This window comes from Lepisosteus platostomus, chromosome 4 (genome assembly GCF_059453375.1).
Source record: "Lepisosteus platostomus isolate fLepPlt1 chromosome 4, fLepPlt1.hap1, whole genome shotgun sequence".
In the NCBI taxonomy this organism is placed as follows: domain Eukaryota; kingdom Metazoa; phylum Chordata; class Actinopteri; order Semionotiformes; family Lepisosteidae; genus Lepisosteus; species Lepisosteus platostomus.
In genome coordinates, this window is record NC_142614.1 from 49,092,149 (window position 1) to 49,109,249 (window position 17,101).

At 35.2% G+C, this 17,101-nt stretch overlaps 1 protein-coding gene across 2 annotated transcripts in view; it reads right to left on the minus strand.

Annotated features, from left to right (window-relative positions):
• Window positions 1-17,101, minus strand: part of LOC148673355 (3',5'-cyclic-AMP phosphodiesterase 4D-like) — a 141,537-nt gene that overhangs the window by 23,256 nt on the left and 101,180 nt on the right. For both annotated transcript variants that reach the window (XM_088629747.1, XM_088629748.1), the window contains exon 3: window positions 8,875-9,104. In XM_088629747.1, the coding sequence (XP_088485873.1) occupies window positions 8,875-9,104 (230 nt within the window). The remainder of the gene's footprint in view (window positions 1-8,874; window positions 9,105-17,101) is intronic.

Genomic DNA, 17,101 nt, shown 5'->3' on the forward strand with positions numbered 1-17,101 from the left:
ATCCGCAATATGGAAACAGAACCTGTGTAATTGTTGATAGATGATGTACTCGTAACATTTTTACAAGACGAACTACAACATTTAAAAAATGACTTGTATGTACTTGATATCTCTAATCAATCCACGGCGACATTGTTAAAAGCAGAGTCCCAGCACAAAACGAAACTAAAACGCCCTGGGCATACCGTTTCGCGCTTCTTATTAGGTGCTCAAAAGTAATTTGACCGTATGAAATGCATAATATAAACCTAGAAACATATACATGAGCAGTATTTACGCACTGTAGTATCGGTGTTAAGACATACCTCTCAAATACTGTAAATCAAGTTAAAAATATCTCAAGACCGATTCTGGTCATAATGAAACCATGTTTCGTGTATGTTTTCTTTAAAGTACCGAGACCAGCCATATACTGTATGTTTATGTTCCAAAATTAATATCGTTTATGGCCTTCACACGCGTTGCAGTATGCTCCTATTCTTTTTATGCTCAGCTACTAAGATTTCCCTTCAGTGGTAAAATTCCATATGAATATTCAATACTTAAACGGGCACAGTTAAGACGTTTACTGTAAATCTTTCTACGACAGACCAACGGACCACGAGTGCCCCTGTCGGTCAACCAATCACGTACCGCGGTACCCCGCGTCATCTTGCGTCACGATGCGCGACGCCGTAGCCAATTACCTCCGGTACGTGTCTGTACCGCACACTTTGAATGGCTGCATCTGTATCTGTCTTCCATGGAATTATGTTTGGAAGAGAGCTAATTGATATCCATATGTATGCACATCCTTTAAAGTTCACAATAAGATGCAACATGGATTATTTTCAAAATAGATTTAATGATCTCTCTAAGAAAAGTGCCTTGCTGAATTAGGTTTTCTGTGTTTTTGCTTTATTTTCATAATTTTCTTGCACTTACAGGACCAGTATTAGTGTGTGATCCAATCTTAGTCCAGTGAGAGGGAAAACCTAATAATTACTGGTAATCTTCACTCAAAAAGAGTTTCTGAGCATTTGTCTTTATCATAACTCATTTGACGCATTCTGCCTACAGAATGACTCAGGAAAAAGGTTATGTCAAATGACACTGGATACTCAATACAGCAGTGCAGGCCAATGAATTGCCAATTAAACAGATCTTCAAACGTTCATTTCTGAATGGGGACCTTTCAGCTTTTCTCTGTCAACTGACGTAAGCCTAAAGGCCTCATTACGTCAATAAAAATCATACTGGTGCTCACTTCTACACGCTAGTCAAAAACTCTAGAAATAATTAGAATAATTTAAATCCTTCAATTTGTTAAAATATTAATCAGGTATCAATAATCAATCTCTTACTTCTTAATAAACAGGATAATCCATTTTTGCTGTAGCTGTAATTGTTAAAGAAATGTTTTACTTTTTTTTTTACTAACAAACTTGAAACAGTCACCTTGGTAAAGGAGAGCTTTAAGAATGTACAGTATGTGTCAAGATAAACGATTTTGTCCACAGCTAATGCCCAGAGATCTTTATTTGCAGGGAGTGGAATTAAGTTGCATGACATACAATGGGTTAAAACATGCTATCTTTTTTTTTAAAGTGTTTTTTAAACATTTGACTCAGTTTACTTATGTATCTAAGAATTCACAAATCAATGCCATTGAAACAGAGATTGCTTTCAAGTGCACAGATGTAACTAACTTTGCAGTTTCTTCTTCTGATGCACTCAACAACATGCAAATAACAGAAAACTAAATCACACAAAACAAAAAAATACAGAATATTATTTATTGATACAGCATGCTAATTGATTAATATTATTTAGTAAACAACAGTTTCACTCTGGGAATGCAATCTTGTAGATGAAGCTCACACATCCAAACCCAAACACATTTTCATCAGATGCATAATTATATGCTTTCACAACCAAAGCAGAAAACAACTTCAATCAAATGCATGTACATTTTCTTCATCTTTACTTTCATTTTGTGCCCATTTATTCAAATTCAGAGTGGTGGGCTTTTTCTTCATCACAACCATTATTACTTTAATTATTAATTATTGATCATTCCTAGAAAGATAACCATTGAATCACAAAACAGTATTTAATTTTCAAGTGCTCCTAGTGATTCATCCACTGCATAACTTTATCATATGTACATGTAGTGATTTATAACAGAAATACAGCACCATATCCTGTAAATATTGTAACACTAACTGCTCCAGAAACAAAAAATAAATAACAATATTTTGAATATTATCCAAAGCATAAGGTATATTATACTAATGTCAAATGAGTGAGAAACATAAAGGATATATCTATTCTTCAAAGACTATGATAGCATGATAGCAGTTCAGCAGGAGCATCATAATTAAATAGCATTAAATACAGTTTTCTTCTTATTCTTTTCTTGCTGCTGAATAATATCAATTTACTTGAGGCTCAATCAAAAGGAAAATGTCTGACTGTGGCCCCCAACTGCTAACAACAAAGAGAAAGAAGAGTAATGGCAAGATTTAAAAAGTGCAGCAGAAGTCAAACTGTGTCCTTGTCAACCCATCATCTCATGTTTAGGAGCCTACTGCTCGTAGTCTGATGCCAGACTGTTTTCATCAATAAAGGCAATGATTTCTGATCAGATCAGAGTAATGATTTTGATTTACGTTAAAGTGGAAAATCAAAGTAAGTGGACATTCATTACATGGCATATGTTTTGCATCTTTTTTGTGAAAGATAGTAGTTGAATTACATTATCTTTTTTTTGGCCACTTTATTACTACCTGCACAGTTTTATCATGGAAGGCAAATCTACAGTAGATTTACAGATATGTGTGGTGTACTGTTTAAGAGTAATTTTATAAGTGTTTAAAATCACATTTCATCATGGAAATATATGTATAGAAATAAGAGAATTAGAGTGATATGCCTGTTTTACAATAGCAATCTGGTCATTCTAAAGGTTTAAGGCTATTTCACAATATAAATGTGTAAAATAGGAATGATGAACAACTATTTGTACAACCTAATTGGCAAAACAATAAATTAAAATACTGGATATAATTTCTAAAAATATACGAATATACAGTATAAATGAGTACCTAAGCCAGCCAGGTCTCCATGATAAATAGATCCCAGATGTTTCCAAAAGAGATACAAATTACTTTCTATACAAAGATACTGTACTTTATGTACAGATCTCCAGATCTCAGTTGCCTTTTCATTTTTTTTTACTTTCATAAAGAACATCCATAACACTGACAGACTACTTTGTAAAAGGTAGTGAAGCTGCATCATTAGTAGGGAGAGCATAGGTATGACTGAACCTCTGATATCTGAAACTGGTCTCCTAGGCTGGCCGTTCAATTCTTAGCTGCTTATTTCAAACTATATTAGGGAATCTTTCATTCAGGTCTCTGCCTACTACTAACTCCTATTCAGAGAAGGGCGCACATTAAGTGTATGCTACCTACTATAATCCCACTTTAGAGATCTCCTTTTTCTGTCTCAAACCAAGTTGTGATCAGAATGAGTGGTTATACAGTAATTCACACAGGTATCCTTGATACTCCTGGGTTACTTTACACTGTATGGATTAATGAGATAAATTCAATCAGCTTTGCTATAAATCCTGCAAATGAATATACAGGTACACTGTATGTACACATTACCTTCTATTTATCAGATCAGAAGCCCTATACAAATCCTTCCAATGTCCCCATTTTTGTTTCCTACATTTAGAGAAAGTTGTTATCTACACCAAGCACATACAGTTTTTTGCCCTAGTGTATGTTAAAAAAACAAATGGTTGGGTTTTTATTTCTAAACACACTGTTATTTGCATTTTATTCTTAATTGTAACGAAAATGGATGAAAACACAAAGGGATGAATCTCTCTCAATAAAATTACTTTTCTCAACTGGTAAAAAACACCACCTTCAATTTCAGGTTTAGCCAAGGATCTCGCAGCTACCAGCAATAGAGTGGCATCTGTGACCTGTGACTGAATTTGATATTGAACGTCCTGTGCACCATCGCAGAAGTATAACAAGTCACAAGATGATGGTTTCAATGTGTGGGGGTTGAGGTGTCTGTCTGTACCCCATTCTGCATCTGTGGGTACAGAGGTCATTGCTCTTTAAAAGGTTGTACAAAAGAGGGAAGTTTAGACCTTCATCTTCCAGTCCGGTGAAAAATAAAGTCAAAGCATTTAAAGGTGGATAAAAAAAGTAAAGCTTTACAGGTACAAATTCTGATTTATATGCAGAATGTTATAAAAATTGTATTGACAATAAAAGTGTTTATAAATCATATAGGGGGATATCTATAATCGAGCCAGAAAGGAATCCATATACAGTAAACACACACCTAAGATAAGACAGACAGAACAACTAATAGACACTACTGAAGCAATGTCCAAAGGCGAACCACGGATAAGCGTTGACTCAGGTAACAGGTTAGTTGGAGTATCTTTGCAGCAGTAAATGAGCATGGAGGTCATCATCAGACTGGCTCACTTAGAGGGCTGGTGGGCTGGGTTATGTGACATAACTGTCGTCATAGTTAATAAAGGGACACTGAGGCCCTCATCTGAAAATATTTTTCCCATTCCTTTTTTGTAATAAAACTTTTGTAATAACTCCCATATTCTGCAACTGCAGTGCTCTTCCTCACCCACTCAAATTGATTTAGACTGGCTGAAATGGGACTATGAAATCAAGATGAACTAATACATCACAACCTAAATCTGATAAACAGCATCAGTTATCTAAAATTGCATAAATTATGTAATTGTACATAATTAAATGAATCAAAGTTAAGCTATGTTAAAAAAAATCAACACATATTTTGGTGTTGTATAGAGTACTACTATAGCAAAAAGTAGCTTTTTTAATTTAAATGTCCCCATTTAAAAATAACTGACAATTGGAAGCTCTTTTCTTTCAATTTTCATACATAAATTAAAAGGAATGTTTCCTGCAAGCCAAAAGATATTCACTCCTGGCTCTGAATGGTCATTGTGTCTTCCAGTTTTTATTTTTGGACCCTGGACTCTTAATGACTTGACTTTGGACTGTTAATGACTTAATTTGCTTCAAATATCCACATAATTGGTCTGAATTACCTCTGCTTCTGGGATTTTACTCATTATAGATTATAAATTACCTATAAAACATAACATAGAAGTGTATCAGCACCGAATAATAAACATGGAGTGAGGCATATCAGCACAAGTGAAGTTTCTTGTAAGGTCACATCAATCACCTACACATTAGAAGTAAGCTAATTTGCTTTTAGATTTGTTGTGTTAGCTTTTATAAAGTAGCTAAAATCAAATTAGATTCCATGCAAGTTGATTAATCTGAATTCGATTTTCTTTAAGTAAAGTGAACTAAATTATTTTTATTTCAATAACAAAACTACATTATGCATGTGAAATAAAATGTGGCTAGTAATTAAAATATTAGATGGATGTCAGAATCTATATTGTTCCAATATTACACAGACAAGATATAGTCTTTAAAGTGTTGAAATTGTAAGTGTAATGTGTCGCTGCTGGTGATAAGTAAGGAACAGGGGCGAAGCCTGAAGCTCTATTACAGAGCTCCCGGGTACTGCACAGCTTATGTAGTCTTGAACCACCTGAGATGAGCATGGCAATAGTGTAAATACTAGCTTGCCTGCTATTCATCATTCACAGTGATGAGTATAACTGTAAGTTGTTACATGGTTTTGTAGCTATTTTCTGTACCAATTCAGAGCAGATGTTAGGCTATGTCTACTCTTGTTTTATGGGTAAATAGTTTATATGCGGGCTTCTGCAGAGAAATCTAAAAAAAAACATGCATTTATTGGTGTTCCTGCGTGTTCAAGTTTTTCATATGTACAGTATATATCTAGCCTACACCCAACAGTGTATTGGAAAAACTAAAAGATGATAAGTTGACCCATCTGTGGAACATTTTCAAAAAATGTAGAATAATACCACAGATTTTCTAAGTGCCCAGCACTTCCATATCAATAATCATACTGTTGAAGACATCACCATCTGTGGAGTGAGTCAGTCAAATGCTTCCTGCATACAAAAAGACTGAGTGCTGATCTTCAATACAGTCAGTTTAGAACCACTTGCAATGAAAATTATATTCTAAACATATTCACTTTACACATGCAGCTGAAGGACAATTTTAAATCTTTTAAGCCTTGTGTACAAAACATCAAATTTCTCTTCTTTTTCAGCCTATTTCATTCTACTAAGGTTCATCTGCATGCATGCACTGATCTAATTAAAAATACTCAGTATACAATATGTCATACATGGCCATAGTTTTTTTCTCTAAACATACATTTTTGATTTACATGACGATTGCAGATTGGAAATCTCACACATACTCACAGGGCAGATTAAGCATCATAGCTTGAGTTGGGCTTATATTATTACTTGATGTATACAGATGCTTGCCAGGATTTTGAGTTTATTAAACATATTAGTTGTCAAATTGTACTTTGATCTGAATGATCATATTGCCAACTACATTTATATACAAGAAAGAAAATAAATACAAAATGTATATTTATGTTTTGGGTTTGCTTTGGGTTTATTAAGTAAGATAGGATAGCATGTTCCACACTTTCACAACCTTATAAATAAAGAAGAGCCTCCTGTTCTCTGATTTAAATGCACTTCCACATACAGTAGTTTCCACTTATGACCTCTGGATTAATCTGTCTTCACTGTTCACACTAAAAAGTAAGTCTGCTGCTATGACTTTGTGTATGCCTTTGAAGATTTTGAATACTTGTGTCAGATTCCCTTGTAGTCTTCTCTTCAGCCCAGAGGTTCAGGTCTTTTAGTCTGTCAGCGTGTAGGACATTTTCTTGAGCCCCATAATACATCTAACTACTTTTCATGGGACTGTTTCCAGAAAACCAATACGGTATCTTGTTTGCAATGTTGTGACCAAAATAGTACACATTATTCTAAATGAAATCTTACTTGTACATTGCACAATTTTAACGAAACGTTCTACGCTTTTAGCCATCCATCCATTTTCTAACTGCTTTGTCCAATACAGGGTCTCAGGGGAACCAAAGCAATCAATGGTGGTAATCAGGATGCCAGTCCATTGCAGTGCACACACACACATTGATAGAAACATGCACACACTCACAGGGGGGTCATTTTCCCAAGAAGCCAGTAAAGGTACCAATATGTCTTTGAACTATGGGAGGACACTGACACCAGAGCAACCACAAACAGAAGGAGAACATAAAGTACAAACCTTGGGTGCAGAATCCAGGGCCACAGAGCTACAGCAATGCTAAACAATGCCCCACCATGCCACCCTACACTTTTATCTTACATGTGCTTACATTTTGTTTGCTTTTTTGATGCTTTCCTTCATTACCTAAAAGATATACACAATAAACATCTGTTTTCATTACGATTTCTGATTTTGTAATTATAGTTGATGTTTTTGCTACCTGTATTTAATAATCTGTCTATATTAATCAGCCAGCTGTTTGACTCCAGACTTGAGTTTTACCTATATCTTTTTGAATTTCAGTAGAATACAGTACGTGTATTTCTTTGCTAATCTTCCTATTTTGGAATCATCTGCAAATTTGACTGGTTTACTAACCTTACCATAATCTACATCACTAACATAAATTAAGAAGATCAGTGGTCCTAGTACAGATCCTCGATGTAGTCCACTAATTTCATTACCCAAGTCTGAGTATTCAGTTCTTATCTGTATTTCCAAACACCTATTGTCAGCCAATTGAGAATTAATTTTCAATACAAACGTGATCCAAAAACTAAATACAGTACATCATATGGTATGCTCTGTGTGTCCCCCCCCCCCCCAAAAGGGTAATAAGATACAAATCTTAATTAGCTTTGTTCTGTCAACAAAACACAGATATATAAGACAGAGATTTCCATATAAGAGTGCTAAGATGTAGAACATTCTTTAATCTGTTCTTCGAAATGTTTAAAAAAAATACAGTTGATAATATTGTACTGCACCTAATAGCTAAGAAACAAAACAATATGCATTTTACATGCCTCACTCAGTCATTTTTCATGCATTTCAGCTCAAGAGATGCCTGTTGTTCAGTTTTAGCAAAGAATAGTAGACCCTGTAATAATACAGTACTGCTTTTCTAAACACATTTCCAATCCTAGCTGTAGAAAAAGAGTACAACAGCACACACATCGACTTTTAAGACGTAGCTTTTCAGTTTTGGATAACCGTTTGCTATTAAATCATTCAAATGCACACGATCATGTCTTGACTAGTCGGTAATTCAGTCCACAAATGTATTCATGGTTTCTTAAGGACAGCATTTATTGCCATGTACAGTATGTAAAAAATAACCATAAGCAAACACTGTGGCTTGAGAGTGGTGCTGAGCCATCTAATCTTTCTCAGGGGTATTATTCTGTATATGTTAGCAAAAACAAAAAAAATGAAGCAAATTAAGCAAACCTGACATTCAACTCAGAGTTGTGAATGGGAAATTTCCCATTGATGGGTGCTAACTCAACAACCTTGAGTAGATAAAAGACAAAAAAATACTTTTGAGGCTTGCGCTCAGTTTTTAGGGCTTATTCTCGAATGGACACCCATCTGCTTGAGGACACGCATCTTACTACTTACAGTATCTGTGGCTAATTGCAGGACTATTAAATGCAAATGTTGTTAAACACATTGTTTAAAGCACATCTGTGCTCTCAATGAATTACAGCTAAGATATGCTTGGTTTTTTTAGGCACTTGTCTAGTACATCATACATTTTAAACGAGACACATACTACAATAACAACAGAAAAAAAATACTGGTGGCAATTGGAGAGAAAAAAAATGTTAGTTGCTGCTCTTACCTGCTGATGTCTGCAGATGTTATAGCAATCAGCGGAGGTGTTCGTAGAGGCAGGGTAGTTGGTCTTTGTATGTGCTCTGATTCAGGCTTCCTGTCCCACTCATACTGTTCAGCCTGCCTGAAGGCCAATGGTGGCAGCTGCAGGTTCCGGGAAGAGAGTCTTCGTACCATGTAAGGCTCCATTCCAGGTACTGGACCCTGCTCTGGAGATACAGGTGAGTCATCTGAATCCTAGAAAAAAAAAAATATTGTTCTTTAAGAGCAGACATTTAATGGTGGTGATGATACCTAATATTGTACAGTATTTGCCACAGTATTCATGGCTCTTCAGTGAATGGTCTCATGCTTTGCCCTCAAAAGGAAGCTGAGTGTTAAATCTAGGATGAAGGGTGAGGGAGGGTAAATCACTCAATCTGTGTCATATTATTGTCATGAAGATATTGCACTTGTTGTAAATATTTATTAACGATGCTTAGTTCAGGTGACATGGTGGCACAGTAGTTAGTATTGCTGCCACCGAGCTCTGGGACTCTGGATTCAATTCCTGGGGTGCTATCTGCGTGGAGATTGCATGTTCTATCTGCGTTTGTAGGGGTTTCCCCTTGGTGCTCCAGATTTCTCGTACAGTCTAAAGACAAGCTGGTAGGTTAATTGGCTTCTGAGAAAATTGGCCCTGCTGTGAGCATGTGTGTTTGTATCTGTGTGTGCCCTGTGATGAACTGGTGTTTTCTTGTATTTCGCCTTGCTCCCCTTTTCTTGCTGGGATAGGTTTTGGCAACCTTGCAATCCTGTGCTGGACGAAGCAGCTAGAAAAAAGAATGGATGGATACACAGCCAGAGGTAAAGCTTACTGAGAATGAATGGATGGATGAATAAAATGGAAATGCCTTAATAAATTGGATGCAGATGTAGTCACATAACACTTACAGTATATAACTAATAGAATCATTAAAGAATAAATGATTAAATCATTTAATCAATAAACCCATAATGCTTTAATTTTCAAATGTACTGAATAAAATAAAAAAATAAAAATGATCACAACTTTGAAACAATGTTACTTCAAAGTAATTGTCATTAACATGTTCTCAGTAGAAGTTTAAACTATCAAAACTGATTGATCCTGTAATACAATGCAATGTGTCCTTGTTTGTTAACTAAATTGCTGGTGGAAGCAAGAAAGAAACATTTCCACACCCACTGACCTATTTAAAATACATTTTTGTTTTGAGGGGATGGTACATTAAAAGAATAGCTTAAATTAAACAAATTCTACTTTTTATGTATAATTGTTAAGAAATGCCCAAATCCTAAGCCTTCTAACAAAAGCAAACACCCCATAGCAAAATCACTTAAAATCAAATTATAACCAACTATAACTCAGTCACTCTATTTCAGTTGACAATGCTAAAGGCTCCAGTGAATTAATCGGAAACACATTGTTTTAGTGCATACAGAAATCACTGTAGATAAAAGGCTTGTTTCGAGTTTGAGACCAAAGTGACTGGTCCTGATAATTGCTTTGTTCCCAGCGGTAAATTAGTAACTGAACACAAAATCTGAATGACAATATGCTATCCTGTTTCTGTTTCTATGAAACTGAGATTAATCTCTTTTATAATTGTGCCTATTTGCTTACAGGCCAAGTCAGTCACTTCATCTGCTTTGTTCTTAACCCAGATAAAAAAGGTCAGGATCATTTATATACAGTAGTAGATCTCTCTACACGTGTGTCTATACTCATACAGTAGGAGACAACACATAAAGTATACAGTACAATGCTTGGTTCAGTGTATGTAAGCAAGAAACAAACACCCTCCACAATGGCATGATGAAGACAAAATACATACGTGATTATTATTTTATTAGTTGGAAACTAGATCTTACGAAAATATGCTAGTTTTTGAAGCCTAGGAAGAGGTGAGAATACTTTGTGACCAGACACATGACTAAAGTCTCAAAAGCATCAACCGACACAAATATCTCGGTTTGTCTCGGCTTGTGGGGAATCTGGCCAATGATGCCATAAAGCTTGCAACAACTATTCTGTGGTGGGAGTATTGCTGTCGAGCACAACAATCAAACTTGTCCCACAAGTGTTCAAAAATGGGTTTGTGAAGGCCCCTCCTTCAGGGCCAGTTTTCCTAATAGCCTAATAGCCAATTACCCTACCAGTACGTCTTGTATGTTCGTAGGTTGTTCGAACACAGGGAGAACATACAGTACAAACGCCACACATATAGCACCCCAGGTCCGGAATTGAAAACAGGTTTCCAGCACTGTAAGGCACCAATTCTAACCACTGCACCACCGTCCCATCCTTGTCTTATACAGTATCTTATATTTTTCTTTATTAAACGGATCCCTAGTTAATCAACTTGTTAGAGTTCTCTGAACAACCAACAGTAATGGATACACATAGAATATACGACATAGAGTATCCAGATTTTCAGAATGGTTTTGATAAAGTACCACATCAAATATTAATTAACAAATTACAGGCAGTAGACCTTTGGATAAATATTTGTGTTTTGGCTGATAATTGGATAATAAATACAGAGAGTACAGATAAGGCGGAAATACTGAAATTGGGTTTGGGGGTCTATACCAGGACCACTGCTCTCCCTAATTTATATCAATGATCTAGATTCTGGTATAGCTACTGTAGTTAGTTAACAGTGTAGAGGAAGCAAATTCAATAAAAAAAAAATATTTTGATATAATTCAAGACCAGGCAAACACTTAAAAGATTACTTGTTATGTACTACAGATAAAGCAGGGTTTTAAATGCAGATAATAAAGACATAAATTCTAACAGGCGTTTACACATAATTTAAATCTTCTAGACAAAATAAGGAAGCAATAAAAAGGACAAAACCTCAGGATATAAAATCAAAAGAGTAGAATCTAAATCAATGGATGTTATACTATAGTTCTCTATTTTGGTCACAAAGCTATACAGTAAAGGATATTGTTGCTGCTGGTGCTCTGGAATCAGTCCAGAGAAAAGCAACCAGATACATCCCAGGACTTGAGAGGAGACGGCAGGAGCTGAACCTTTGCGGTCCGGAACAGAGAAGAGTACAAGGGGGCCTATTTGAAAACCTCAAATCCATCAACAGAATCAAATCCAAGAGGCCGGATGAGTCAAGTTACAGTAAACACTAACCAGTGGACACAAATACAACCTGCTGTATATTTACGCAATTTTAAACCAAGAACAGGGAGCATTTTTTTACCTAAATACCCGAAATAATGAAATAAGCTACTGTATATCACCATGTTGTGAAAGCCAGTAAACTGGATGAGATGAGATCCTGGGGTCAATTACAGTAGCGTACTAACCACCAAATAAGCTAAATGGGCCAGATGGCCTCCTCTTGTTTGTAACCATTCTTACGCATTTTTATTTTTGGTATATTGTTCTGTCATGTGATCCTATATTAATTTCAGATGTATTGTGATCTCTCTAACTCCTAAAACAGTTTATATTTTTTCCAAGACCCAGCTGCAGAGAACGGCAGTAATAACTGTGCATCAAATAAAAACTCCAAAATGAGACAAGATGCTCTTAGGCCTTTACCGATATGGACAAAGTTTTCCCATAAATTCTTCCTGACATTTAGCCTCAAATGAAGCTTTTCAAAACCAGTTGTGACGGAATACAATATCTTTTATGTATGCAACAACAATGATCAATCACAGAAACCTCTGAAAAGAAAGATGGCAGAAAGCATACTGTTAGTGTCAAGGTGAAGGATTTCGTCAGGATTTATTTTATTAACTTGCACTAAAATTAACCATAGACTCCAGGGTGTAGTTCACCAAGCTACATAATGAGATTTTGTTTCATTGCTTTCCTTTCATAAAATATTAGAGGAGCTGTAGAACATTTAGAGAAAATCAGGTACAATGTGGAGACAATATTGGATTCATTGTGCTAAAGAAATAGTTTACATTTATCTTGCTAAACTAAGAAAAAATATAAAAATTGACCTTAATTTAAATCATATAAAACCAAAAAGGAACTTCAGGCTAAATGAAGAAATTAATTTAAAGGGAAAATGTCACTGTGCCTAAGATGAGATGAAATATGTAATAATACCGTATGCTATTGGAATGGATTCATCTGCAGAATTGCATAAAACTTTTATTAAAAGTCAAAGGAAGGGTTATGAAAATATTACCACTGAGGTTGCATCTTCCCAAAGATCAACCATTTTCAATTATTCATACAAATATTATTTCACTTTTAAAACTGCATGTAAGCCTTTATTTTAAAGATGAGTATTCAAAAACAATACACCAATTCAGACTATATTGATCATTAAGTTAATATACAGTACAGTATATATATTTTAGATAATATTGATTAATAATAATAAAAAAATATCCTGTGAACCTGTCACATGCCTGACATTAATCAATTCAAAATATTACCTGATTTAACACAATATATTAATCTTTAGAAAGTAAATCGAAACATTCTGGACTTTCTGTCCAATTTTCTTTCAGAAACACCAGTTTTCTTCTAAATCTCTGTGTAGGTGTTAACACTCTGGACTCAAGAGGAAAAGATGATTAGATTTTATTTCACTGGTTTCACAAGAAGACTGCACAAGAACAGAAAAAACACTTTAAAAGCTCTTAATATCTTTATGTTTTCACTGTAAATATTTTATTTTTTTGTTGTTTAGAAGAAAAGTAGTCTGTCGTTAAGAGAAGGGGGAAGGTGTGATCCTAGCTGCAGGAAAGGTGATGCTATCCTGCAGCTAGGCTCACACCTTCCCCCCTCTCTTAACGACAGACTACTTTTCTTCTAAATTCTCTCTATTCATTGAAGGTTTCATTTCACACCTCTCTACACCTATTCTGACTTCACACCTCTTGATTGGCCTCTCTTTCTGTCCCGTGCTCCCGCCTCTCGCTCCTCCTCTCTCCCAGCTTTTGTTCTCCCGCTACATTAGCTTTGCTTACTGCCTTCTCTTTCTCATACAGTATATGACATATACTGTTTACAGACCATTATCAATTAAAAAACATATTCCAAAAATGAATTCAATTCTAGCAAGGTGACATTGTTGAAATTGTGTTATCCAGCACATCACTAACTAGTAACTGTAACCCTTGATCCTTAATATTCAATCATAAAGTATTGATCAAATACACTGAGTTAATAAAGCCATCATTAAAGGGCCTGAAGGGATTCAGCTACTGTACTCATACTAATTCAATAGTTATTTACCCAACAATTTAACATTATTCAGTATGATTCAGTCACTTTACTTTTGGAGGCAAAACACAATTTCTTCAACTTCTTGAAAGGACCAAATGTATCAAAGAAGGATGGGGCCCTGTGAATTATAGCACAAGCACAGCCAATTTGATTATACATCCTCAATAAAAACAGATAGTATTATATACTACTGTTTATATATTTTTTGGATTACTCTGATTCTAGGTGTTCAACAGCTTGTCTGTTTTGCATTCAATATGACAGGCATACATTTACATTTCATAAAATATTTTACAATTGTCCTCCAGAATGACAGCTTTAAAAAAACAAGCAGATTGTATAATTTGGGGACCATGACAATTAAAGATATTTAATTTTAGACATTTAATATTAGGTCTTAGACTTCAAATAAGGTTTTTAACAAGACAACTACAAGATACTTGTTCTTGCTAAGGAGTAAAAGTAACTGATCTAATTATACTTAATAGCCTTCTCTTATTTTTAAGTACAGATTCCAAAATGTATTACATACAGTACTGTAAACTATACATAAGAAGTTCATTTCAATTATGAAAGTGGACTAAAAATGTGCAATCCAAACTACAAAGAATCCCTGACAGATAATGTACTCAGCAAGATCATCATAACAGGATACAGATTTTATTCCAAAAGTTGTTGAAATATTTGTATTTCAGCCCAGTTTTAACAGAATTCAAATCTGGGTGTTGGAAATCTGTTTGCTCTTCCTCAATCCATGCTTTGACCGCCACCAAAACAGTCTGTTAGTTGGACTGGCACTTCCTAATATTTGAGCCAGTGAGAGTACTTTGATTCTAATATATTTTGGATGCTTTGATTCTAGTACATACAGGATAATAACAATGAACAGCAGGAACCTGACTTTGTTCTAGCAATAAGGCTTCTGAAATGAATATTACTGGCAGCTGAGTGGTTTGGTTTCAAAGCTATTTTTCTTTATTCTTGGGGAAATTAAATCACTGTCTCTGTGCCAGTTCGTAAGTTTGTTGCCAGTATGTCACCCTGTTCATTATGGACTCTTCTTACTCTGAAAAAAAACAACCAAGGGGAACAGAGTGAAAAGCTGCCAAGAATGGCCCCCCTTTCACAAATCATGATTCACTCATTTGGGCAAACCCTAAATAAGAAGGAGAAGAGGCAATTTGAATAGAGAGCTTAATTGCTGTACCTCACCTGGCTAAGTAGAATGACATCCTGACTGTAAGGACAAAGATGGCCAGACTCTTCCCACTAATGAGGGATGAGCCAGGAAGCAGTTGTAAGGGGGAAGATGTGGTACAGTGATATTTATACAGTACGTAGGCTGGAGGAAATGATTAGTGTAGGTTTTGACCTTTCCCCAGACTTTTGTTGAAAACTCAATGAAGAGGGGCTTAGCTAAAAGGTGGAATAATTCCAACTTTTAGATTAAATTTGGCTGACAACTGTACTACAATGTAGAGCAATACAAAGTCTTGAGATATCTGCCTGTATGCTCTGAGGATTTCTTTGTGTTCGGAACCTTGGTATTAATTTACTTTTTCATTTACTTACAGTTACAGGATATCAGGTCTTTGTGAAAGTCAGTTTAAACACTAATTCCTCTATCCTTAAAACATCTTTTAATTTTTAATGAACTGCTTGGTTAAGGCTTTACAATGTGTTTAACATACAGTCCTTTCATTTTTGTTAAGAAAACAATACCGGTGATGTTGTATGTCTAATTAAATAATGGCTGAGATTTCATCAGTAATTGAACCTAAATTCTAGAGCCATTAACAGACAATGAGCACTGCAATTAATTGTAGAAAATAAATAGGACTACAATTATCATTCATTGTACGTCGTTTTGACTAGCATGCAATTACCAGACTAGGTTTTTGTATAGTTTTCATTGCTAATGCATATTTCACTGACAATTATAACTAAATCTATTTCAGTGTATTGGTCATTACCCTCCAACAATGATTTTAGTTTAGGTTCCTTTATTGAAATGAGATTACTGCATTAGACAAAGTTTAAGATAAAAAAATATATGTAACTGTAAAGTTAAATCAGTCATGGAACGCTTTATATGGTCTTTAGCAATGGTATTTACATTATATATAATGGTATTATTTTACATTTTCTCATTGGCCTTTACCAATCATGGCCTCCTAATAATCCCCATCTATGAATTGGCTTCATTACTCTGATCTCCTCCCCACTGATAGCTGATGTGTGGTGAGTGTTCTGGCGCACTATGGCTGCCCTCACATCATCCAGGTGGATGCTGCACATTGGAGGTGGTGGAAGGGAGTCCCCATTACCTGTAAAGCACTTTGAGTGGAGTGTCCAGAAAAGCACTACATAAGTGTAAGCAATTATTATTATTAATTATTATGTTTATTTTATGTATCACAGAAGGCTCTATTTTTTCAACAAGATGTGTAATGAAATATACAGGATTCCTTTGCAATGTGTTTCTTTACTTGTTCTGCTGTCTGTGCTAATGTATACTTGAAATACTGTTTGCTTGAAATTAACTATTCTTACAGTTTTCAAAAACTAATTTCTCACCACTTGCTTAGAATACTCTCTGGCTCTGACACATTGCACGTCTTACAAAATGAGTCATACTTTACATTTTTAGCTGAAAAGGTTGGAAATTTAAACATGGGATATTACATAAAAGAGTGAGTGATGTGTCATTTCTTTCAATTTATATATGCAAAACAAAGGCTTTTAAGCCTGGCCTTGGGGGAAAAAACACCTGTACTTTATGTGTGGGAAGTACTTAAAGTGAAACAACTGCAGTGCAGCAAGACTTGGTAACATATTTCTGTCACTGCTTTAAAGGCTAACTGGCAAACCTTTCAGTTTTAATTGGTTTTGAACTAGTTCCTACTGCAATCTTCCAATTGGAACCCTGATATTTAAAAGAACTCCAGTTATGTTATGTAGAAACTGTCAGCTTGACCTAGTCAAAATAAAT